General features: G+C 44.8%; 2 protein-coding genes across 6 annotated transcripts in view; one reads left to right on the forward strand and one right to left on the reverse strand.

Moving 5' to 3' along the window:
- Positions 1-6,889, forward strand: part of LIME1 (Lck interacting transmembrane adaptor 1) — a 61,548-nt gene extending 54,659 nt beyond the window's left edge. For both annotated transcript variants that reach the window (XM_085619609.1, XM_085619610.1), the window contains 2 exons: positions 5,081-5,523; positions 5,853-6,889. In XM_085619609.1, coding sequence (XP_085475735.1) covers positions 5,081-5,523; positions 5,853-6,233 — 824 coding nt within the window. In that variant the 3' untranslated portion in view covers positions 6,234-6,889. The remainder of the gene's footprint in view (positions 1-5,080; positions 5,524-5,852) is intronic.
- ARFRP1 (ARF related protein 1) overlaps positions 1-24,322 on the reverse strand; it is a 366,770-nt gene that overhangs the window by 266,729 nt on the left and 75,719 nt on the right. The gene's annotated exons all lie outside the window — the stretch shown is intronic.

Consider the following 24,322-nt stretch of genomic DNA (forward strand, 5'->3'; position numbering starts at 1 on the left):
TTGCCCAGAGTTGCAGCGGGGGGCCCGTGATTAGAATAGGCACCGAGGCGAGAATAGAAAGGTCCGAGGAAATTGAGCCCGAGCCCTGCCGAGGCGGGAATCGAACCCTGGTCCCTGGCCAGAACTCTGCTTCAGGGTCTGCCGCTCTAACCATTGAGCCACACTCCTCCTGAATGTATGACATTGTTCTGCATTTTGTCCATCAATTGTTCTTTTTGCATTTGTCACCCCGAGTGGAACGGGTATGCCCAGACGTGGGTCCCGTGCTCTCCATGCCACTGGAGTCAAACTATCCTGGCTGATGAGGGCTGAAATCCCGAAAGCGGTCCTAGGATGCTTGTTTCCAGTCCAGGGAGGACCTGACCTGGTAGTTCGGGCTGGACTGTTCCCATTGGGGCCTAGGGTCAAGACTGATTTGCATACGGCTTGGTCCAAACTGGAATGGCATGGTGAGCAAATAAACAATGGATTTAGTCCAGATCTTTGTACTGGGGTGAATGTATGACATTGTTCTGCATTCTGTCCATAAATTGTTCTTTTTGCACGACCCTGGGGAGGGCAGAGCCCCCTTGACACGCAACCTCCTGCATGTGACACCACTGCCAACAGCTGTAGAGCATAGTGGCCTGAAAACACTTAACATGATACTGTGCTCCTGCATCCCAGCTTTTCCCCTGTGTCTATGTCCCTTTCATCTGTATGTAGACATCTTAGGAGTGCAGGGTCACCTTCTTGTGTTGTTCCACTGACCTAACACCCACGAGCATCACACCTCAGGTGTAGGACTTGCATAGGTGCATGTTTGACCTTGATGCAAAGTTTCTGATTACTTAAATGGGGTGTCCCCTGTCACCTTTATTATTTCACTTATATGGGAGCCCACTGGCTCATATTGTACAGAATTAGAATATCATCCCATATTTACTTGCAAATGACACACACATTAGTTTCAATTAAGAAGGCAGAAGGCCTCAGAACAATTACTCATGCCCTACAGGAAGTTTGCACATGAAACATCCAACTTTTTAAAATTAAACTAGGCCAAAACTGAAATCCTGGTGGTAAATCACAAGCTACGCTCATGGGAAGAAAAGCTCTGGCCAAACTCCATGGGTCCATCCCCAAGCCTTGCTCTCGAGGTTTGGAATCTGAGGGTTCTGCTTGGCTCGAATTCAGTCAACATTGTCACAAGATCATACTTTTTCTACCAGAGAATTTGATGCGGGACCTTCTCATTTCTGTACTTTACATTAAGGATTCTCACAATAAATGCCTTCATCCAGGGTAGGCTGGTTTATGGGAACGCCCATTCTCTTGGAATGTGCACATGCATCTCCAACCGGTTGCAATGTATCCAAAACTCAGCAGTCTGACTCCTTCTAGGGATGATTTTTTTTTACCATGTTTCAGAAAATCTGCAGAAACTGCACTGGTGTTCAGGAGGCAAAAGGGTGCTGTTCAAGGCAGCGTGTATAGTTCATCAAGCCTATCAAAAATGTGTCCCATTAAATAGGTCCCCAAAAAAACCCTTCAGTCAGCTTTCATCCTGATGGCAACCACACTTAGATTCTAAAAATGTGGAGGAAGACCTTTCGGTGTCGTTCCAAATCTGGAGTTCGTTTGGCCCATCACTCCTGAACTTACGTAAACAAATGGAAGGCATGGCTCTTCGACAATTAAAACCCATTTACATTGATCTTTTTCGTCATCACAGTCCCTCTACAATGCAAGAGACTCCTAGCTAGTGATCTTTTTCTATTATTATAAAAGGTTATTTGTTGAGGGTAAAAGCAGAATGGGTGAATCGCTACCAAGGTGGAAATCCAGCAAAGACACCCATATCATTTGGATCGTCTCCATTGCAGAGCGCAATGGTGGACCACATCAAAGGCTGTAGAAAGGTCCCATCGCAGAAGTGACAAGACTCCGTTGGAGTTCTCCATGCTACTGATGCCGTCCCAAGTTACAATAAATGCAGGTGCTGTGCTAGGACCTGGCAACAAACCTATTTATTTGGATGTCAACGAGAAGAATTTGTTCTTCTATGTAAGATGATAATAGGTTTTTCGAAGCTCCTTCAATCAGTTTGCCTAGGAGACGACCATTGCAGATAGGGCAATAGTTTGATGCGAGTATTGGTTGGTGCTATTTTTTTTTTAACCTTTGCTCTTGGCAATATTTTTTATTTTACGGGAATAGTCTGGATTCCAAGGTGGGGTTGGTGACAGCCAGTGATAGTTGGTGATCACTGTAGCCAGGATGGCAGCTGAGCTGATAATAAGGTTGTCTTTCAATATACGGGCTAGGCAGGGGTCACCAGGAAAGCCCTTGGTGGCATCTCCACTGAATGAGTTGTTTGATCCATGTATGGACCATAGACTGGCATGTACCATAAGCATGGCGGCAGTACTTATATCTTCTCCACTATCCATTGTTCTCCCACTTCCTCTAGTCTCACACCGTGTCTCTTGCTCTCCTGTTTTAGCCTATTTTCCGTTGAAATAGACATAAAAAATCTGGCGTCCAATATGCTGAAGATTTAATGTCCTACCAACTCTACTGAGCAGGCGGAAGCGATCCATGCTTGTGCACCAACATGCCCACATTTTCATTCTCCCTGCTCATCAACATTGAGGCAAAGATACCGAAATAACACCTTCGCCACATATTTGAAAACTGGAGTCTAATTGGTGAATTTTGTCCCAAATATTTGGGTGTATTTCTATGCCTCCCTTCCACTTTTCAGGGTAAGCATTGAAATTCAGCAACTTTCTGTCGGCATGAACACACAGGCCCTGTCAAACTGGTCAGCCGTGGCCCTGTGGGAGTACCTTTGCCAGGGCACAAGTCCTAAAAAAAGAAGTGGGAGGACTAACCTAGTTAATCGCAATTCAAGTAGCATCACGGTGTGTGACATCGCGGTGTGTGACATCACGGTGCGTGACATCACAGGAGGTGGCATCAACAAGAAGTGACCTCAGATCTTAAGCCCTCACATATATGTTTAGCAGGTGTATCATGAGTAGATTTGAGCACATTTCGAGTACACCGGCAAACTCTCCTGATTTAGGCAGAAGATTCACACTTTTGAAAGCTACACATAAAAGACTCCTGCCTTTTGTCAGCCTAAACTTCCTCTGCCCAAAGTGCTTTACAAGAAAAAAAGTGGCACTTAAATTATTTCAACGCCTCCTCAGGGGTAGTAAGCACTATATAAATGGTATTTATTTTGTGTAAATACAGAGAAAGACCAACACATGACATTCTTACAGTGCATGCATGTCTCCTAAACAGGGACTGAACAAACTGAAAAGCTGCTTCTCATAAGTATGTCTGAAGAGCTAACAAGGTGTGAGCCTTTGTTTCCCCTCTGCTGCATTTGCATTAGGTGTGAGGCTCCTGACTGCTCGCAGCCAGGAGACTCCAACAAAAGGAGACCTGAGGACCTCTCAAATTGGGCATCTGTTATGGACCCAGCAGGAGTCTGAACTAAGAAAGCCACATCCCGCCTGCACGTTGGTACAGATCGAAAGCAGACAACGTGCAGGCACGGCTGAATGTGTCCGGGTGTGTACAAATTACACCAGGACAAATTCAGCATATTTTTCAGTGGGGCCCAAATTCATGGCAGGTTGGACAGGGTCCACCCTGTGAAAATAGTGGGCAGACGCCGTCCACCCGCGTGTACCCACGACTCGTGCCCTGAGCTTTGCTCCAGATACAACCTGGAAATGTGAAAGGAGTAGAAGATGTCATACAAGCCGCGGGAGGTAGAAATTAAGGATACAGAAGTTTTCATGAACACAAAGGGCAGTACGCTGCCTGAAAACTTTCATTACAGGCCAATACTTATTCTGCCTATATGTGGGCCAACTCCTCATATATAAATTCTAGGCTCTGGACCTGACTGTATGCTATTATTTAAAATGGTAGCACCCAGTTGAGAAATGTATCCAACACTTCTTATGTAAAGACTACGATTCAGACATAAGACAGTCCTGCATGTTGGACATTGTTAAAACCGGTTACTTCTAGCAAGTCCATGCGAAGCTAAAGATGAAAGAAACGTGGATTATTTTGCCTGCCCCCATGTGGAGCTGATCTTGGTATCCCATACTCATCCCAAAACCATGAGTTTGTTTCCCTGAAATTGAAGAGTAGGCAGCTTGTTTGAGTTCTTGTGTCACAGGGTGAATTACCAGGTTCCACCTTTAAACATCACTAGCTCTAAGGGCCTCCTGATGGTCTTGCTTGTAATAGTCCTAGTGCTTGAGGCCAGCACCTTCAGTATAAGAACTGGAGAACTATATAGGGATCCATAACTGCAGTTACTTAACCCCTTGAGTGCCCCGCCCTTTCCCCCTCCTGTGCCGGGCATTGTATTAGCGGGCGGGGTCCATGACGAGATAGTCTCGTCATGGGCACAGCGCAACCGCGCTCCATGACGAGACTATCTCGTCATGGGCATAGAAGAGGTTAAAGAGGGGAATTAATTCAGGTCATCCCGAGGCCTGCTCAGATTCCACATGAAATTCTCTCTGTCCATAGGATTTCTTAGCTGGGGCATCCCACTTGCTAGATGCAGGAAGGGCTGTGGGATCTGCCAGCCCTGCACCATGGGATTCAGAGAATCCGGTTACCTTTTTGTATCTATTGGGGTTGACAATAAGACTATAAGGCTCAATTTCAATTCTCTTACAGGATGGATTTGGCTGGCTACCACCTTGGTTAATGAGTAGGCTATAGTTCCTACTCCTGGAACCATAAAGGATCCCTCCAAAATGTCCATGACCACCTTTGGATAGGCTGTAATGGGTGTTACCAAGGGGGGTAACTGGAAGGCTTTTTCTTGCACAATTACTACTGCACATTCCAAATTATCTGATGAAATTATGTCTCTCAAAAAGTCATGTGCCCGGAAGGGGAAGCAGCAGACAGAAACTCTAAGTCATCAGGCCTTCCTTAGTTGTCCACACAACTGTTTGAACTTATGACTGAGACAGGCTGCACTGATAAAATAGGGCTGTTGGTTTTCTCTAGCATTCTTTAACCTCTTGCTTTGAATCTGTTCTCTTTACAGACCGCAGACCTCTGAGCATGGACTACCATTACTCATCACCTTTGGACAGATCAGGGGGACAGCAGGGCCTCAGTAATCACATTCCCCAGAAGAGAGTGCTTCCTAAAGTCCCACATGCTGGCCTTAGGGGAGACTGGAGGAGCCCCAATCAAATCTACTCAAACCTGAAGCCTAACCCAGACCAAAAACCTCAGGAGATAGTTACAGGAAATTGTGTGGCAGCGGTGAATGCTAGTGCAGAGACAAACACTGAACCACCACCTTCAGCATCAGGGTGCAATGAAAACACTGCAGCCATCACTGCGGAGTACGCTTGTGTGAAGAAGCTGAGGAAGACCACACCGGCAGAGCTGCTTGACCAGGGAGACCACAAGGACCTGCAGGACAGCTCCCGCCTTGTCCGGGACCCCCAGGCCCCACCAGCAATGGGCCAAATTGTAAAGGTAAGTTTGGGGGGGGGTGGGAGCTCTAGTATTACACCTAAATCATTTATTCTCAAGGCAGGAACTCCCCCGGCCTCCTGAAAACTCATGGCAATGCTTGACATGTGACACATCATAGCGTTGTTCTACTGGCCTTTCTAGAGGTTCTGACTTAACCCATCTTGTACAGCCACTGGCTTGACATATGACTGAGTCCATCTTCCACCTGCTGACCATCGAGTGTCATAACATATCCCTATTTTGATATATTTCAATCTACTAAAGTGAAGGGTAGTTTAGTATTCGCTGCAGAGAATAAAAAATCATGTGTGTTTTGTTTGTTTTCGCAGTTGGAAGAAATGTATTCCACCGTTTGCAAACTCGGAAAGAAGAAGCCCCTGCTCCCTGAAGCAACTTCATCTGAGAATGCGATCCTGGAGAAAGACGTGCACATAGCTAAAGTAAAAACCCATGCTGCTATTCCCCACCAACAACCAAGCGAAGAACGAGCAGGACCCAGCAGCACTGCCCAATTGGTGCAGGAGGAACCAGCTTATGAGACAATCGACTTGCCCTGGGCCACGAAGGGCAAAGAAGGCAAAGCTGAGAGGAAATTTCATGCCGAGAACCTGTATGAGAGCATCAATGAAGCCAGGGAGGCCCCCGTCCCTGGGCGCACGAGGACTTTAAAGTCACTCAATGGCTTGGAGGTGTACCTCACAGGCCTGTAGGGACATGCTTGGCCTGCACATCATGATCTTGCTTAATATGTGCTGTGAACCTTGGAGGTATGCACGCGTAGCTCTGTGGAGATTGACTATATACTCCTGCATGGATGGCCGTGATTTAACAGCTCACATGCTTCACACGTCTAGTTTAGCCTCATGGTGAGGAATGATTCCATCATTGACAAAGTTAAGGAAGTAGAGAAGTGATATTCTCTGGGCCATCCACACAGGCCTATATGGTGGAACGAGCATGGAAATAAGTGAGAGATCTACGGAGCTAACCCAGACACGGGGTGATGCTTCCCCAGCCTTGGGAACCTTTCAGAGCCGTTGGCCTGTCCGACACTGTACTGAGACCTTTAGTAAACCAGAACACATCTTATCGCCAGTCACCACTAGTACCAATTCACTAGCCGTCTTCATGTGCCTCCTCCTTTTCCTTCTAAATTCTGACCTTCCTGCTAAAGCCTGCGATAGTGGGTTACATTAGTCCTCAGAGTCTGGATGAACCGTGGTTCTCAGGGTGTGGTTGGAACCGGATCTGTTTAAGTTTGAAAACCTCGATTCCTTTGTTATGAAGGGACTGCTAAATCCAAACGAAAGTATGGTTGGTAAAGTCCCAATTTAATTTTCATTAAATTCTGTAAAATTTCACAAAATATTCTTGCCAGTGTCTTGCATAAAACATAACTAAGGGGCATGCCTCAAGTGTAGAAGTCAAGCAAGATACTCACAAGAGACTAGTTTGAGGAGGACATCACTTGGCTGTAGGTTTTACTTTTTCAGTGAGATAGTTTCCAATGGGAAAAATCACATACAATTTTGCACCAATGAAATCTCACAAACTTCATAACAAAATTCATATAACACAAAAATGTAAATTTTCTTGAGATTTCATCCCCATGAAAAACTTTTGCCATCCCTACAAGAATCTCTACCAGAGTCACTTCCTATACCATACAACCTATAGTGAAGGAAATTATGCTGATGGATTATTTTCTGGATGTAACATTTTTCTGGAGATAAGAGGATCTTTCAGTTGCCATCTTAGGACCAGATGTACATAGGTTTGGTTTTGTGATGACCAAATAGAGACTTTTTACAATTCACTATTTGGGAATCGCAAACACCAATGTACTAATGTGTGTTTCACACATTTTGTGATTCCCAGTGGGTTGCATATAGACATACCTCATTAATATTCATGAGGTAGGTATCGGTTTGCGACCCACTGGGAATCGCTAAAATCACAGGGATGGTGGCTTGCTGGAGTCAGCAGACCAGAAGATCTGTGATTGCTTTTAAATAAAAAGAATTTGCTGAAATGCAGCCTGTTTTCCTTAAAGAAAATTCGGATGTGTTTCAATAAAACAAAATGAAAAGTTTTCTTTTCATTTTTAAGAGTAGGCAGTGGTCCGTGGGACCTCTGCCTCCTCTTAAAAAACGTTTTTACATACATTCACAAAGGAGAAGGTGTCCCTTGAGAACCCCTTCCCGTTTTCAAATGGGTTACCACCTACTTAAAGATGGTGGTAAAATGCGAATGTTTTGCGACTGAATTTCGGTTGCAAACATTCACACATACCCCTGCAAGTCGCGATTAGGAAGGGACGTCCTAAACACGGCCCTTCCTAATACCCAGTCGCAAACCCAATTTGCAATATGGTAATAGGTTACCAAATCAGAAATTGGGGATTTGTGCATTAAAAAATGCTTTTTTGCAATCTCATTCGGCCCCATTCTGTGAATCAGGCCATTTGTGACTTCAAAAAAGCTACGTACATCTGCCAATTAGATCCTAAATTTCAATCCCTCTGCAGACCATGGTGTCGGTATTTACTTGGTCTGGTACATAGTGTATCCCCTTCCGGGACACTCGTAATCAGGGCCTAGGTAACTATGCCAGGCCCAGCATCATACCACTACCAGAAAACGATCCTGCATTAACGGGACCTCCCGTAAGACAGACTTACCTGTCCGCGTACTACTTTGGGACTCGGAGCATTCGGGGAGAGGGACAGACCTGTCCTCCCCTTTCACTTCATGTGGCATTTCCACACTCTCCTTTCACAAAATTACCCGTGTTAAGACCGGGTTGGAATTATCACCGGTCCAGCGATATATCGCACGGCCGCAATTTTCTGTCCGTTCAACCCTGAAGAGTCACGGGATAGTTCCCAGGTGACGAAACACGTGTCAGCTGGTTTTTCTTTCTGTACCCATTTCAAGAACGTGATAAAAAATTCATCATAAAGAAATTTCTGGTGTCGACCCTCACATTTGTGCACAAGAAGTACTTTAACTGTGGGTTGTTACTCTAAAACCAATACCCTAAACGTGTGCCCGGGACTTGGTTCTAATGTTCAGTGTGGGTCCGCACCCACACACTTCCAGGGTTTTTCTTGGGTTTGTTTCCCCTGACCTGGCAGCCCGTAATTATTCCTTGCATCCCATACTCTATTGCGAATTTTCTTGCGCGTCATTTCTTCCTGTCCTAATCAAAACCCTCCACCGAACCAGTATATCATAGTTATTCAATACAGAAGTGGGTTTGCTGTCCTACCCTGCTCATTGTAGACACCAGGAAGGAGGAGAAGGATGTTTAAGATAAGAAGCTTATCGAAGAGATGTGGTGTTCAGAACGAGGGGACGTATTTCCTCACCCCTCAACAAAGGGTGCACATGTAGAGAGCAACTGGGTGGGTCATTTTGCCACTCTGGTACTTTCCAGATGGGCGGAAGGCTAACAGGCTGCTTTTTTTGTTTTAAATACTGTTTTCCTTTAATTTACTTTTTTTGTTTAAATCTCTTTTCTTTGAGTTATAAGTACAGGGCAATACAAACAAACACCAGGCAATAAGCAGTGATAGTCAGGCAAATATGCAGGATACACATCGTTGGCCCACATCAGTGGTGACGTAGAGGATACAGCATAGCACTTGGCCATCAAATACGAAAAAAACAGCAGAAAAATTTGACATGACTAGTTAAGTGGGCGTAGCCCCCTCCCCAAGCAGTAATACCAATGCTAAACAAGCATAGTGGAGTCCCACGAGTGCCCAGATCTAGGGCACCAGAGCAAGTGGGGTCATGTCTGTCGTAGACCTGCAGAGAACGTGGTGCACTAGTAGTAAAGGCTGAAGAAGCAGTAACGTATCAGCATACAATAGTTATAACAATTGGAGTGGGGCATGGAGAACAATATCTGTCATAACAAAAAGGAGAAGAGGGCCAACCTGACTGCAGATTATCCCCATAAACCCTAATAAGGAGCAGTATGCCATCAACAGCATCCTAGGCTTAACTCTATCAGGCTGCTTTACAGCCAAGTGGGCTGCCATGATTACCCATGACAGCCACCATGGCACCAGTGCTCGATTGGAGTGGCTTGTTTGAACATTTTGCCAGGTGGTTCCCAAACTGGCCCTGAGGAGCAAGCTCACTGTACTCTGAACCAGTTTCCACCTCATGGCTCTACTGGCGTTAGCCCAAAACAACTGCGGCACTAGCAACAGAGATGTACACTGAGAGCAGGGCTCTAAGACCAGGATGAGCACCAGACCCCCCATCATTGGTTTGGGGCGAAGGGCTGCTCCCATAGGCTTGTAGGAAGGGTCAAGTTCAAATGATTATATTGGAGGGGCTTGAGACCTGGCAGTACTTCAGAGGAACCCAAGGTCAGCCGGGGAAGGACAGACTCCACATTTTTTACCAGAAGGCATAGGCGGTGTTGGGTGGCTGCCTTAGACAAGAGTGCAACTCGAGACACTGCAGGACCCAGCATTACCCAGAGGAGTGAAACACCCCTGTCTTCACCTATGTGATGCAGATGAGTAAACGAGTCACTCTGTCAGGTTCATGTTTATTCAGGGACGCTAGAGCCAGGCAGAATCTATGCCGAATAGGGTCTCTAGAACGTACTGGCCTATGAGGATAGTTTTTTGTCGAAGAGTGCTTCACAAGATCCTAGGCCAATGGAAGGCTCACACCGTCTCTCTAGATGTATATATTTAACGTGAGGACTTGTTTGTTCTACCAACATGCCCAGGCACCTGACATTTTATAAATGTTACACATTTTTATCTGGCAAACTTTTTTGTCTAGGACGCTTTGCAGGGGGGGGGGGGGCACTCCCACATGCCCCAGCAGTGTACTGAGAGCACTAGAATGGCAGGAAAATACTTGAATCCAATTATACAAATTAGGAAAAAAACAATATTTATAGTATATTTGTCTCTATGGTGCCCCAGTATTAGTTGAACATGATTTTAAGCAACCCTATAATGGACATTGGTTAATTGAACATGCATGTATTGCTACTGGCCCCATGTATCATAGAGGAGGGTTCAGTCCAAGGCCGGTGGAGGGTTCAATTCTTGACATCTGCCCTCCTACGATTTCCAAGAATTTAGATACCCATCCTGTGCTGGTAGTTTGGCGGTGCCACGCAATAAATTCCTCCTAGTTGATGGTCCAAGGACCACCCTGGGTTAAGAATGCCTTCGCAAAGCCCTCTCCTAAAGAATAAGCATTCCTTGAGACTTTAAGACCCAATAACTTGGGCTAGTATAAAATCTCCATTTCCATTGTTAACTCTTTAGTAGATGATAAAGTTCTAAACTTGATGTAGGCCAGTTTCAGACCGGTATATCTCACCGCATAATTCATTATCTGCGCGGTCAACAGCCTGAGATCAGATGTTGGTTAAGATGTACTGCACACCTCATGTTAGGAAACCTGTTAGGAGAATTTACCATGGCTCATAATGTAATTCTCATCCTCGCTTGGATTGGGATAAGGTCGTACATACTTCATGATTTACATCAATTCCAAAGGCTCAATTATTTTTATCATCATCACTTTTCCTTCCAATTTTTACTTTGATTTCTGTGGTTTGGGAATTCTCCGGAGTTCTTCCCTCTTCCCGATTCTGTTTAACGATGACCTCAGATACATCTTCTCAGAACTTTCAGATTCAAATTTGCAGGCTCATGAGGCAATCTAACAAATTCGATTAGTGCTTCAGGATAACTGTATATGAGAACACTTACATCCCGGGCATGTGTGTATCAAGAAGTGTAAACTGAATCCAAATGAAACAAAAGTTTCTCCTGGTTTCACACATTTAGGCTACTGGTCCACAGGGATCAGCCTGTTCTTCATGGTGTTTGCATACTCCATTTAGAACGCCTAAGATTTTGGAAGTTATTTTTTTACTCCGAGCTATTATTGACTGAACGCCCCCCAGGGCCCCAACCACACCTCCCTTCAAATTGCATCTGTAATTAAATAGTTGCTTTCCTTTAAGGATTTTTGATATACTGCACATTTGAAAAGAGCCACTGCAGTTACCGAACTAGAGGGCAGATGTACGACCTGTTTTTGAGGTCACAAACGGGAATTTGGCCCGTTTTGCAACCGCAAAATAGGTCAGCCCCATGTACAAACCATATTTTGCGAGTCACTCACCTATTAGCGACTTGCAAAATATGGTTTGCGACCCGCCATTAGGAAGGGGCGTGCCAAGGACGTCCCTTCCTAATAGCGAGTCCATCTCCCATGTAAGAATGTTTTGCAAACACTGGCAGTGTACCATCCTTTTCAAAAGAGTGGTAAGCCACTCGCAAACAGGAAGGGGTCTCCGGGGGACCCCTTTCCCTTTGCGAATGGGTGCGGAAATATTTTTAAGAGCAGGCAGTGGTCCCAGGGACTACTGCCTGCCATTATAAAATGGAACTGAAAAGTTTCATTTTTCTGTTTTTTAAATGCATCCCGTTTTCCTTTAAGGAAAACGGGCTGCAATTTTTTTTAAAACTGCTTTAAAAAGGCAATCACATACATGATGGTCTGCTGACCCCAGCATGCTACCATCCCTATAAGTGCCTGCCATTCCCAATGGGTTCGCAAACTGCGACAGCCTCATGGAAAACAGTGTTTACAACGTTATCATTACATCGCAGTACTATTACAACGCGGTCGTTACAACAACCGCATTGTTAGTACCGCGAAGCATTTATATCGCAAGTCATTACAACGACTTGCTGTAGGGGGCGCTGAGGTATTGGAAATGAATTCCAACACCTTCCCTACTGTTGCGCGAGTAGGAGTAGTAAATAATACTATTCCTAAGTCCAGTGCGCCCCCTACTGCAAGTCGTTGTAATGACTTGCGATGTAAATGTATTGCGTACTAACAATGCAGTCGTTGTAACGACCACGTTGTAAAAGCAAGCGTTGTAATTTGCTATATTCCAGCCTCATGAATATTAATGAGGCATGCAATTTGCGACCTCATTGGGAATCGCAAACAGTGTCTGAGACACTGTTGTACATTTATTTTTGTGAGTCGCAAATTGCGAGCCGCAATTTGACACGATTTGCGACTCGCAAAAATGAATGGTTGTACATCAGGCCCTAGGTGTACACCTTTCTGACCCTTTCAATGATATGTACCTGGGATTTGCCACATCTTTTAGTAGGTGCTTACAATGTCTCCAAAATGTGGTGCTGTGCATGCTTGTGCATCTAAATAACAGTGCAGAGATTCCTTCTCTACTTTCCTCTGCTCAAGCAGGAAGAGTTAAAAGTCATTGGAAAGATCCATGAGGCCTTCGGTACCAACAGCCTCAATTTATTATTTGCAGACTCCTGCCAGTACTCCAAGTTGGCCCTGTATGCAGTGCTTTAAATGGGAAAAAAATAGCGCAGGTACTTGTAGCGAGTGGGTGGGGCAAGGGGCGGGGCAAGGGGCGGGGCTAAAGGCAAGACATGCAAAGTTTATTGGCTTATATACTAGTTGCAGTACACACGAAAAATGTCTTTCTATAAACAAATCAGGTTAATTCCTTAAACAAATGAAAGTCAAACAGTGATATCTTACCCTTTCCTTATTTTGTAATATTTCTCTCACAAAAACAAGCACACACAAGCAGGCAAACAGACCCACATAAGCAGACACTCACACAAAAGAATCAGGTGGGATTAAAGCCCTTTTAACCTCCCATGGCTTTTCTCATTGTGCTGTCACTGGGCTGCCTCGATTCCTTGCAACACAGCATGACGGCGAACACTGGGATATCATGCAGATGAGCCCACGCTGAATAGTTCAGCGGGGGCTCAACTCAGGGCTATAAAAGTAATTTGGCTGAACAAGAGACAGGCTACTACCACTAGAGGCCAATGTGCCTGCCCTCCATGAGTACCGGTACTCTCCATGGCCGTAGAGAAGTGCCGGTACTCAGGCTGATAAAAATAAGAAGTGCCGGTACTCAGTACCGGTGAGTACCGGCCCATTTAAAGCACTGCCTGTATGTACTCTAATGCCCCTCCCTCTCACCCGATTACGCCTATTTTTAATTTGAGTCGTGTGAAAGTTTGATCCTTTTCTGCCTTCTCAAAGGGTAGCAACCACCTCAACACACATTTGTGCGCTATCTCTCAGAGGACTATCTTTCAGAAACACCTCAAATTTCAGCTGTTTTTCTGCATAACAATCTGGTCTTTTTTGTTTAGACTTTGTTTGAATCCACAACATTTCAAACTGTCAGCCTTTTAGTGCTCAAGAGACACTATTATTCCGATAGCAAGAGCTATCACGTCTAGAGAAGGTTCCCACATTTTGCACTATAAACATCTCCCTCTTGATCACCTCTTTGGGTACCCCATCTGCAGGAGCTGGATATATGGGAGGGAGACAGTGTGATTGATGGAAAGCACATTCACCTGTGATCGATAACACTTTACGAAGAACTTTCAATTCTGATCACCATGGTCTTTCATCCAAAGACACAAAACTGTGGCAGGTGGACTCGTATGATATGGCCAGAAAATGGTCAGAATTCAAAATCGATAGTTATCAGAACCAAGATCCCCTCATTCCATCAAGGAAGTTGTGCTCTGCAAGGTACTTCAACAAGCACCGACATAAATTGTCTCCATATGTACTGCAGACTCATTTCATTAAGCCCACTGTGATATAAGCTTCCCATCAGGCACAGTATCTGGGCTACTGACCAACTATATATTCAATACTCGCGAAACAATCCCAAAAAACTAGAGATGGAACATCAGGCCATCGATGCAACCCCAACTGAGCGCCTTTACTGTCACCAACCATTCATGGTGACTGCATTGTTTACACTGGGAACTGACATGCTGCCCACGTAGGCAAGGGCCTCAGAGGCCCACATATGCGTGGTATGCACTATATAACTGGTGCAAAACATTACATTAATTGTCAGAAAAAAATACCGCATAATTTAAAAATCCTTGAAATCTCTTAAATGTATGGCATTGTTTTCAATGTATTAGTCTCTCATTCAAGCATGAAGTGCTACCAGGCGCATTGTCGGGTTAACATTACTGCCTCCTGCTCAACCTGCGTGATGGTTTTCCAGAGAACTAATTACCGAACCAGTTGCGTGAACGTGTGTGGAAGGCAGACTGGGGAATGCAGACCCACAAGCCACAAAAGAGAGGAACGGAAATGCAGAGTTCGGGCAAAAAAATATTGATTCGTTTGTTAGCCAAACAAAATTGAATTTGGAAAAAAAGGTTGAAGTAAGGGTTCATAGACAGCATGCAAAAACTGATAAACTGCAGATTTTTTTTGTTTTGCTAGAAATGTGTTCACATTACTTTGTAAAAGGGAATTAAAAGCGAACACGACTAGGCCCAGCTGGGTGAATGGTCAAATGTAAATGTTATATTTTGTGTCATTTTATACAGCTGCTGTGGAGTCCCTTTGCAGAGTGTATGAGCTGGTGAACGCTAGGACTGCTGTGCAGGCCATTTCCAGTGGGGAAGGGGGAGGGGGTGTAAGCAGGGTGCACTCTCCCTTGGACCCCCTTAGGCGGCAGTGCTGCTCGCGGCCTAGTGGTAGAGGGATCCGTGACAGGTGCTCCCTAGCAACAGGAGAGAGGGCTCTAATGGCCTAACTGGGGAAGGCCTGACTGTTAATGTGCGTTTGGGAGCGAGTGATTGGCTAGCTGGTGAATGGGCGTCTCTGACGTACCAATGCGCCAGCACGTTCTGAAAGAGGGGGCCAAGGAAGAGTTTTTTTTATAGAGCAGAATTCTCCAAAGTCGGTCCTGGAGGGCCGGATCATGCCAGATTTTTAAGACAACCACATTTATTTAATGAGTGCAAAGTCTTCCCATTCATACCAGCTTGCAATAACTTAGGTTCATCACTCATTACATATCCTACTGTCCTATCAACCAGATTTACAACACTTAATGTAATACCCATTTTCTTGCAAATATTACACAAAAACTTGAAAGCAAGACCGTTTTTAAAGTCTGTATAATGCACCAGAACTGCACACCTTACCTAGAGCAGGTTTATTTCAGTTTCTTCATTGCTCCACATTTGAAGTCATCTTTCCTCTTAACACATACTGATGAACATCAGTCAACATACATGCCAACATGAAAACATTCAACTAATGTACTTTATTTGGGCACGTGATGTAGATCCAACTTTTTTATGCAAATGTCAAATTCATTTCCTTCTCTTTCTTCTTGCTCAGAAAACATCAGGTGAACTGTCCACAATTTCTTGTCCCTCAGGCTCCAAAGAGTTCATTAGGAGAGAAATTTCTGCTCTATCAATAACGCGCCACAAACCCAGCATATTGCCCAAAACCCTTTTATCATTCCGACCACTTTATGGGTAGTTCCTCTGGAGAAAACAAGGTGAACGGAGCAGCATAAACACGCTGCGTAGTAGATATGTAAAATATAAACACAATTTTATAAGTGAAAGAGAATAGCAGATAATAAGGCAGAGTCGGGACCGAGTTGTAACCCATTCCTGAAACTGATGTGCCACCGTGGGGAAATTACCTGGCAAACCAGAAAGAGGTGTATTGTATTCTTGTATTGTAGTTGCATTTATATAGCGCTTACTCCCCCTGACGAGGCGTCGAAGCACTTTTTCAGCGAGTAGCACACTACTCCGGAACCCATAAAGGATTAGTGGTGAATTAGTATAGTGAAAATATGAAAGTAATTTGAGTGGTGGATATTGGTCAGTTATTTGGATTGAGAAGGATAGTAGAGGGATAGAAGAAGGGAAAAGGTTTGCATTTATATAGCGCTTGCTACCCTTGATGGGGTGTTGAAGAGCTTTTTCAGCGAGTAGCACGCTATTTCGGAACCCAGAAAGGATTAGTGGTGAATTATTATAATGAGAGTAATTTGAGTGGTGGAAATGTTGTCAGTTATTTGGATTGAGAAGGATAGTGGAGGGATAGAAGAAGGGAAAAGGTTTGCATTTATATAGCACTTGCTACCCTTGATGGGGTGTTGAAGAGCTTTTTCAGCAAGTAGCACGCTCTTTCGGAACCCATAAAGGATTAGTGGTGAATTAGTATAGTGAAAATATGAAAGTAATTTGAGTGGTGGATATTGGTCAGTTATTTGGATTAAGAAGGATAGTGGAGGGATAGAAGAAGGGAAAAGGTTTGCAGTTATATAGCGCTTGCTACCCTTGATGGGGTGTTGAAGAGCTTTTTCAGCAAGTAGCACGCTCTTTCGGAACCCAGAAAAGATTAGTGGTGAATTATTATAATGAGAGTAATTTGAGTGGTGGATATGTTGTCAGTTATTTGGATTGAGAAGGATAGTGGAGGGATAGAGAAAGAAAAAAGGTTTCCATTCATGTAGCGCCTGCTACCCCAGATGGGGTGGTGAAGCGTAGGTCGAACTCCACTACCCCCGCACCCTGCCCTGCCGCCCCACAGCGCCACCTGTGCGATCCGCCACTGGGAACATGTACAGTGCAAGAAGCAGTGGGAGGTTGGTTGAGAGAATAAAGCGCAGAGAACCAGATTACAATAGTCCTGCAAAATGCAGGTGAAATTTGTGCATGAACTAGTTTGTTTTTGCACAAAGTGCTCCAAGTAGTGGGTGAGCAACTTGTAAGTGATTCCGAGTCTGACACCTCAGACCAGGGAATAGCACATATTATATGTTAGTCCCCGTTCGGTTAAGCATGTTTGTTACTTTTGTGACTCAAGCATGTGTGCTATTTGATGCCATGATTTCCATGAGCAAATCACAAACACATGCGATTTGTGCCCAAAATGTAACTTTTTTAGGGATGGGTGCGGGGGGAAGACAGGCATTTGCACCCAAAATGGGATTTCTGACCACCCATCAAGATTGAGACCAAAGTGCGTTGATAAAGTAATGAAGATCATGATTAATAAATGTGTTCCTTTCATTTGTGAGGAATAAATTAGAATGGGAGACCAATGAACTTCTGCAGTCTAAGTATGAAAGAAGTAAGTGGGGAGGGATTCAAGGTTTGAATGGTGCCAAGGAGAGACGTGCTATGGTGAACACATTATCAAAGAGGATGGAAAGAACTAGAGCTCCTATGAAAGGTAAAACCATTATGGACCCTAGTTCACAATGCATTTTTGGACGCGCTGATCTGTAAATGACAATGTACCACAGATGTCGTACTTTAGAATTTGGGACCGCGTAGGAGGCAGGGCCCTACCCCTGTCTATCTCGGTAATAGTGAACCGCGAATGGTTAATGCGGTATGTACGAGTGCTTTCTGTAACGTTTTAGCAATGAATGCACTGTGTATACGCATTTTACATCACTTCGTGGGTTCCATTTTGTATCGGTGGCCATCTTATGGTTGCCCTCACATAGGCTATATAGCATGAAGCTAAAACGGGCCTTTTAGAGCACATGTGCCTTTCCTTGACTTCTCTGTGACCTGGGCAGCTTGGCTCCGCTGCCCCAGGTCAAACTGGTCTCACGAGTTCCCCGTCCTCTGGCCACCTGTGATTAGCATCAGGGCTTGACACACCATAAAGTCTTTTCATCCTACACAAGCCTCCAGCTAATCTCTTTCACACCTGGCTGTTCCTGCTTTATGGCTTGTTTCCCAAAACAGGAGATGCTCATGTTTATTGGGGCCTTTCGATATCTGATGTGGGATCTGAGCTTTGCTGTGTAAATAATTGCGGGCTTGTTTAACTGGAATGTGGGATGGTCATCATGACTCTGCTTTTTCGTTTGTAATGTACACTTTGAATGACCATGCCATAAACCTAGGAATGTATGCCTGAGGCAGGAAAATCTGTATTTAAGGAGAAGCCCGTTTCTGTGATTTTCAGCAGTCTCCTGAGAACATACACGCTGTTGTACTTCTAGGACGCCTGTAATTGGTTTGCAGCCAATAAACTGATCTTTGACTTCACCCAGAAGACTCTGTGTTTCAGTAGGTCTGAAACAGGAAGAACCCCGAAGTCATAGGGTGTGTTCCCCTGCACCGCTGGGCTTAAAATACCCAGTACTTCAGTTGGCACCCAATGTGGGGCGATTTCAGCGGTACCGGTCCAAGCCAGAGGTTCGTGAGGAGCTTCGTGTGGAAATTCTGGAGGAAGGCCGCCACTTCATCGACCCCTGCATGTCGACGTGGTCCGAAGGTCTTTTCTGCGAGGTTCTCCGCGTCCCGACGGCTACGAAGGACTGCTGCCCTGATTAATCGCCCTGTTTTGGACCCTTGACGATTTTTTGGTAGAGCGAAACAATCGAGAGAATCTTCTGGTGACGCCATCGATCATCAATATTCAGTTAAGTATAAGTGGAGCGTCTCCCAGTTTGAATTTGGTATCCTTCGGTATTATTTTGATTTGGAGTTTGCAAACGCCAAAGCCAGAGGACTCATGTATTCACGAGACTATCGTAATCGATAATCCTTTGAAGTTTGGAACTAGACTAGTGAGCGAAGATGCCTGGTGCTAGTGTATTTGGAAGATTATTTTGTTTGGGTTGTGGAAGGGATTTCCAGTTAGAGGATTCATGTCCGGTTCCTCCAATTGGAACTCCAACTAATGAGCTTTATGTAAAACATGGCGTGGGCCCCATTGCATATAATGAAGTATGGATCCGATACACCAGAAAGGACGGTGTTTTAAAATGGCCCCAAAATGGTAGTTTCGATACAGATATCTTAGATAATTTGGAAGTTAAATTGTTTAAAAAGAGAGCCCGGCCGGCGATGTTTGATTCTTTCCGCCTATGGCGAAAGGAAGCCAAACAGAAGGAAATAAAGCTAGCGAAAAGGGATAAGAGAGAGAGAGGTATGTCAGTGATGCAAGCAGCTGTGCAATTTAAAGATAATGAGGAGGAACAAATAAAGGAACAGTTACATAGACAGCGCAAACTAGGGATTGATAAATGTTACCCTGTTTTGTCACCCCTTGTGCAAGATGAGACAAAAGAGAATGAGAAAGATTCCCTAATGTCCCACTTGTTAAGTTCGCCACCCCCATATGCGCAAAATGCCACAGCACCTCCACAGCTTGTAAATGCGCAGCCTCTAGTAAATATGCCGCAAGTCTTCCCGCAGCCGCCAGCTCCTCTTCAGCTGGCTCCTATCCCTGCAGTGTAGCCCTCTCAAGGGCCGCCGGTTTTGCTACCTGTTACCCCCGCGCTTCCTGCGACTTTGCCTAGCGCACCAGCGGTTTCCCCTGGCGCTCCTTCTTACACTACCCAGGTACCTGTATCTGAATCTGTTTTTCTTCCCTCTGTTTATCCCCCCGTTTTCGCCTCAACTTCTCCTTCAGCACGACAACGACTGGCTAATGTAGTTACTAGTTTAATGTCGCCTCTCTTTGGGTCATCTAGTGCGACTCCTGCTTTACAGCATAAGCAATTGCGTAGTCAGCTACCTGGTCCCGAAGAGAAAGAGGTGTTAGATCATCTGGCGCGTAGGTGGATTGGTTTCCCTTCACTCTACGATGTGGAACAGGTTGTTAACGTTTTTCACCAATGGGATGCCCCAAAACAGAGGTATGTCTTTGATAAAATGTGTGAATTCCTCTGTGAGGAATTGGAGGATAAGGGTGCAAACCCAAACCCACAGGAATTGTGTCGAGTGCGATTTGATTTCGAAACAGGTGTAATTGTGGGCCCCAAGGTAGATAAAGCAGTTGCGACTTTACTGTCCCTCAGAAATGGCGATTGTCAGCAATCATTGTTTGACCAGGATTTCCCTGTGGGGAAGGAGGGAAAAGCGCGACAATACCCCATGAGAGAAGTACCTCCGGTATGGAAGGAAGCTGTTGTGGCTGATGCCGCTCGAGGTATTGTTGTTGCTCCAGCACATTTTCAGCGTGTTTGGGTACATGTCCCATGGAAGCGATCTGAGGTGTTAGCACTTAAACAGACATTGCCTGATCCCTGTAAAAACCCTGCAGGATATTATAAGGAGTTGTCACAAACTGCAGAATCATGTGTAATGAATCTAGCCGACATAGATATGCTGTTTGAGAATGTGGTTCCACAGCCTTTATGGGGATCCATTCGTAATATAGATCACGCTGCAGAACTAGGTGACACATGGGCTAATATTGTTGCTGCAGACACTAGACAAGTTGGTGGTGCAAAACCTGAGCCCCTCATAGCAGCGCTCCCTGGTAGAATTATTACATACATGAAGACCATAATGCCCGCGATGCGCGTAAATTGGGACAAACTATCCGCATGCAAGCAGAAGAAAGATGAGACAGTGTCTGATTTCTTCACCAGGTTTGAAGAAACCTTTATCGACCACAGTGATCAAGACATGAGCACTGAAGGTGGCCAACGGTTATTTGTTGATAAATTTGTGCAGAACCTACTCCCCGAGTTGTGTAAGAAACTTAAAGACTCAGAAAGTTCTTGGGCTGTTTCCTCTTCAGCGCAAATACTGGCTACTGCACAGTATTATGAGAATAGAGACAAAGATGAGAAGGATAGAACAGATAAGAAAACGAAAGAACTAAAGACAAAGGTCCTCTTGCAGCAGGCCTACCCGCCACGTGGAGGACAGAGTAATTATAGGCAAACACAAGGTATCTATCAGCAACCCCAACAGTTTCAGAATAATCAGCAAATGAATGGGTATTATCAGCCGCGAATCCCTGTAGGTCCCAACCAATGTTCATATTGCAAAGAGGAAGGTAATTTTAAATATAGTTGCCCAAAATTAATGCAGCGTAACAGTAATGCGTATGGCGCAAGAGGTAGAGGTGGTCAGCAAGCTCCTAGAGGCAGAGGGCGTGGAAATGTTCCCCAGAACGCGCGTCCTCTTCCACCCCAAAATACCATAAATACCTTTGATCAGCAAGCCAATGCGACTGGTAATACAGCTCAGTACTACAGTAATGATTATTATGCAGAAGATGACAATGTAGAAGATGATGATTACTAGGACAGCCGTAGACAGAGAGAGGGAGTTGTTTCAGTGCCAGTGGATCAGAGCGGACCTTATGTTAAAGTAACTACAGCAAATGTAACGGAGCCCTTTCTGTTGGATACTGGTGCTGCGAAGAGTTCAATTATGCATTCAAAACTCCCTGGCGCGCCTTTGTCTGGCGAAATGAATGTCTCAGTAGGTTTTTCTGGCGCCCCAGTTAAGAACCCGATTTCTAGTCCTATGTCACTTTCTGTTGGACCTTGTGAGCTAAAAGCACCCCTCATCCTAACGACCGGTTGTGGTGAAAATTTGCTAGGCTTAGATTTGTTAAAAAGATTGCATGCAACGCTATATTGTTCTCCTTCAGGAGTACAACTTACATTAGGCAAGAAAGTAATTTCCCCGATGTATTTGTCTAAAAATGCAATGCCACCTGAATTGTCATCCCTTCCGGATGCCCTTTGGGCCACTGGTCCCAATGATGTGGGTCTTTTGGAAATACGGCCATATGTGGTCACTTAAAAAGCCAATGTCAGATTGCCACGTATTCCCCAGTATAAGATCTCCAATGAAGGTCAGAAAGCGTTGTTAGAAATTGTCAACGATTTGATTAAAAAGGGTGTAATTGAAGAGACAAGAGGCAATGTTTGTAATAGTCCTGTTTTACCTGTCTTAAAACCAACGGACCCTTCACAGCCGCCTGTTTACAGATTCGTGATTGATCTTAGAGAGGTTAATAAGATTGTTGTACCACAGTTTCCAGTTGTCCCTGATATAACTGCCTTGTTAACCATGATTCCAGCCTCCGCTTCATGGTTCTCAGTGATCGATCTAAAGAATGCTTTCTTTAGCATCCCAATTGCAGAGGAGAGCAGAGACATTTTTGGCTTCAGTTTAGGAGGTCGCAGCTTCCGCTTTAAACGCGCTCCCCAAGGCTACTGTGAGAGTCCATCAATATACAGTCAGGCTTTAAAAGCGCAGCTTGATGCACTGGTTTTACCTAGTGGCGCTATCCTCATTCAGTACGTCGACGATTTACTAATCGCCGCGGATACTGAAAAGATTTGCAAAAACGCTACCTTATCATTGTTGCGTCATTTGTCTGCCTCCCATCACAAAGTGTCTCTCTCAAAGCTGCAATATTGTCGACAAGAGGTGACCTACCTAGGTCATCTCTTATCGAAGGAGGGAAGGAAACTGACCCCAGAAAGAATTCAAGCCATTGCACAGTTGAGTGTGCCAAGAACACAGAGAGAAGTGCGTGCTTTCTTGGGCATTACTTCATACTGTAGGCATTGGATTCCTAATTTTTCCTTGTTGGCAAAACCTTTGTTAGCATTAACATGTAAAGACACACCGAATCCTATCCCATGGTCTGAAGAGTGTCAGAAAAGTTTTTGGGAATTGCGTAAGGCATTGTGTTCAGCTCCTGTGTTGGGTACCCCTGACTACAGCAAGCCTTTTACATTGTATGTTCATGAGAAAGATGGTTGCGCATTATCAGTGTTAACACAGCCTTTTGGCGACAGACCGCGTCCATGCGCGTATTTTTCGTCAACCTTGGACCCTGTAGCGAGGGCATTGCCAAGTTGTCTGAGAGCCACAGCCGCCGTAGCGATGTCTATTCGACAGTCTGCTGGCCTAGTAATGGATAATACATTGATCGTTATGGTTCCACATGCTGTGGACACATTGTTAAACAGGACTAAGACACAACACTTAACTAGTGCGCGATTATCTGGTTATGAGCTGACACTGTTAGCAAACCATATACACATAAAGAGATGCAACACGTTGAATCCAGCTACACTATTACCAATTTCAGCAGACCTAGATGAGATTGAGCAACATGATTGTCTGTTCAGAACAGAGGAAGAAACGAAAGGGAGAGTAGATCTCAAAGATACTCCCCTGACTGAGTGTGATGGTACTTTATGGGTGGATGGTTCGTGTTTCAAGCTTCCGAATGGTGATACGACTGCTGCATATGCTATTACGACTTTGCACACGATTGTTGAAACTGCGCGTGTGCCACAAAATTCGGCTCAAGCAGCAGAATTGATTGCCCTTACGAGAGCATGCGTGTTGTCTGAAGGAATGAAAGTGAATATATACACAGATAGCCTGTACGCCTTTGGCGTGGCTCATAGTTTTGGGCGATTGTGGAAGGAACGTGGGTTCCTGACTTCGCATGGAGCTAAGATTCAGAACGGCAAGTTGGTGAATGATCTCCTTGAGTCGCTGACCCTACCGTTGCAAGTTGCGATTATGAAATGCAGTGCGCACAAGAAAATCACTGATGATGTTGGTCGTGGTAATGCGTTTGCTGATGAAGTTGCGAAAGAAACAGCAAAAGATGTAAAGACTCAAATGTATGTTGCAGGCCCTGCCAGATGGGTTGGTGATGTTGGAATGTGTGAAAACACAATAGAAAGTGTAAAGTCCCTTCAAGCTGAAGCCACAGAGAAAGAATTAAGCAAGTGGAGAGAAAGTATGGGTAAGTTAGATGAGAATGGTTGTTGGATTGATTTGTCAGAACATAGGCGATGGTTGTTACCTGATGCATATGTGCTTCCAGTGGTTACTATGGCACATGGAATGGCACACATCAGTACGAAAGGAATCAGTAAGTTGTTGGCTCCAGTATGGCAGAATGCTGGAATTCCTAAGGGTGCAGAGAATGTGGTCAAGAATTGTATGGTATGCTTGAAGTACAACCCTGGTAGGGGAACCCCAACTCCAGCTGGTCATTTTGCGCCTCCATCATATCAATTTGAAGTTTTGCAGTTGGATTTTATCCACATGGAGAGGTGCAACAACCTGAAATATGTATTGGTGGTTGTTTGCGCTTTCTCAAAATGGATAGAGGCCTATCCTCTAAAAGAT

The sequence above is a fragment of the Triturus cristatus genome, chromosome 7 (assembly GCF_964204655.1).
Source record: "Triturus cristatus chromosome 7, aTriCri1.1, whole genome shotgun sequence".
NCBI lineage: Eukaryota > Metazoa > Chordata > Amphibia > Caudata > Salamandridae > Triturus > Triturus cristatus.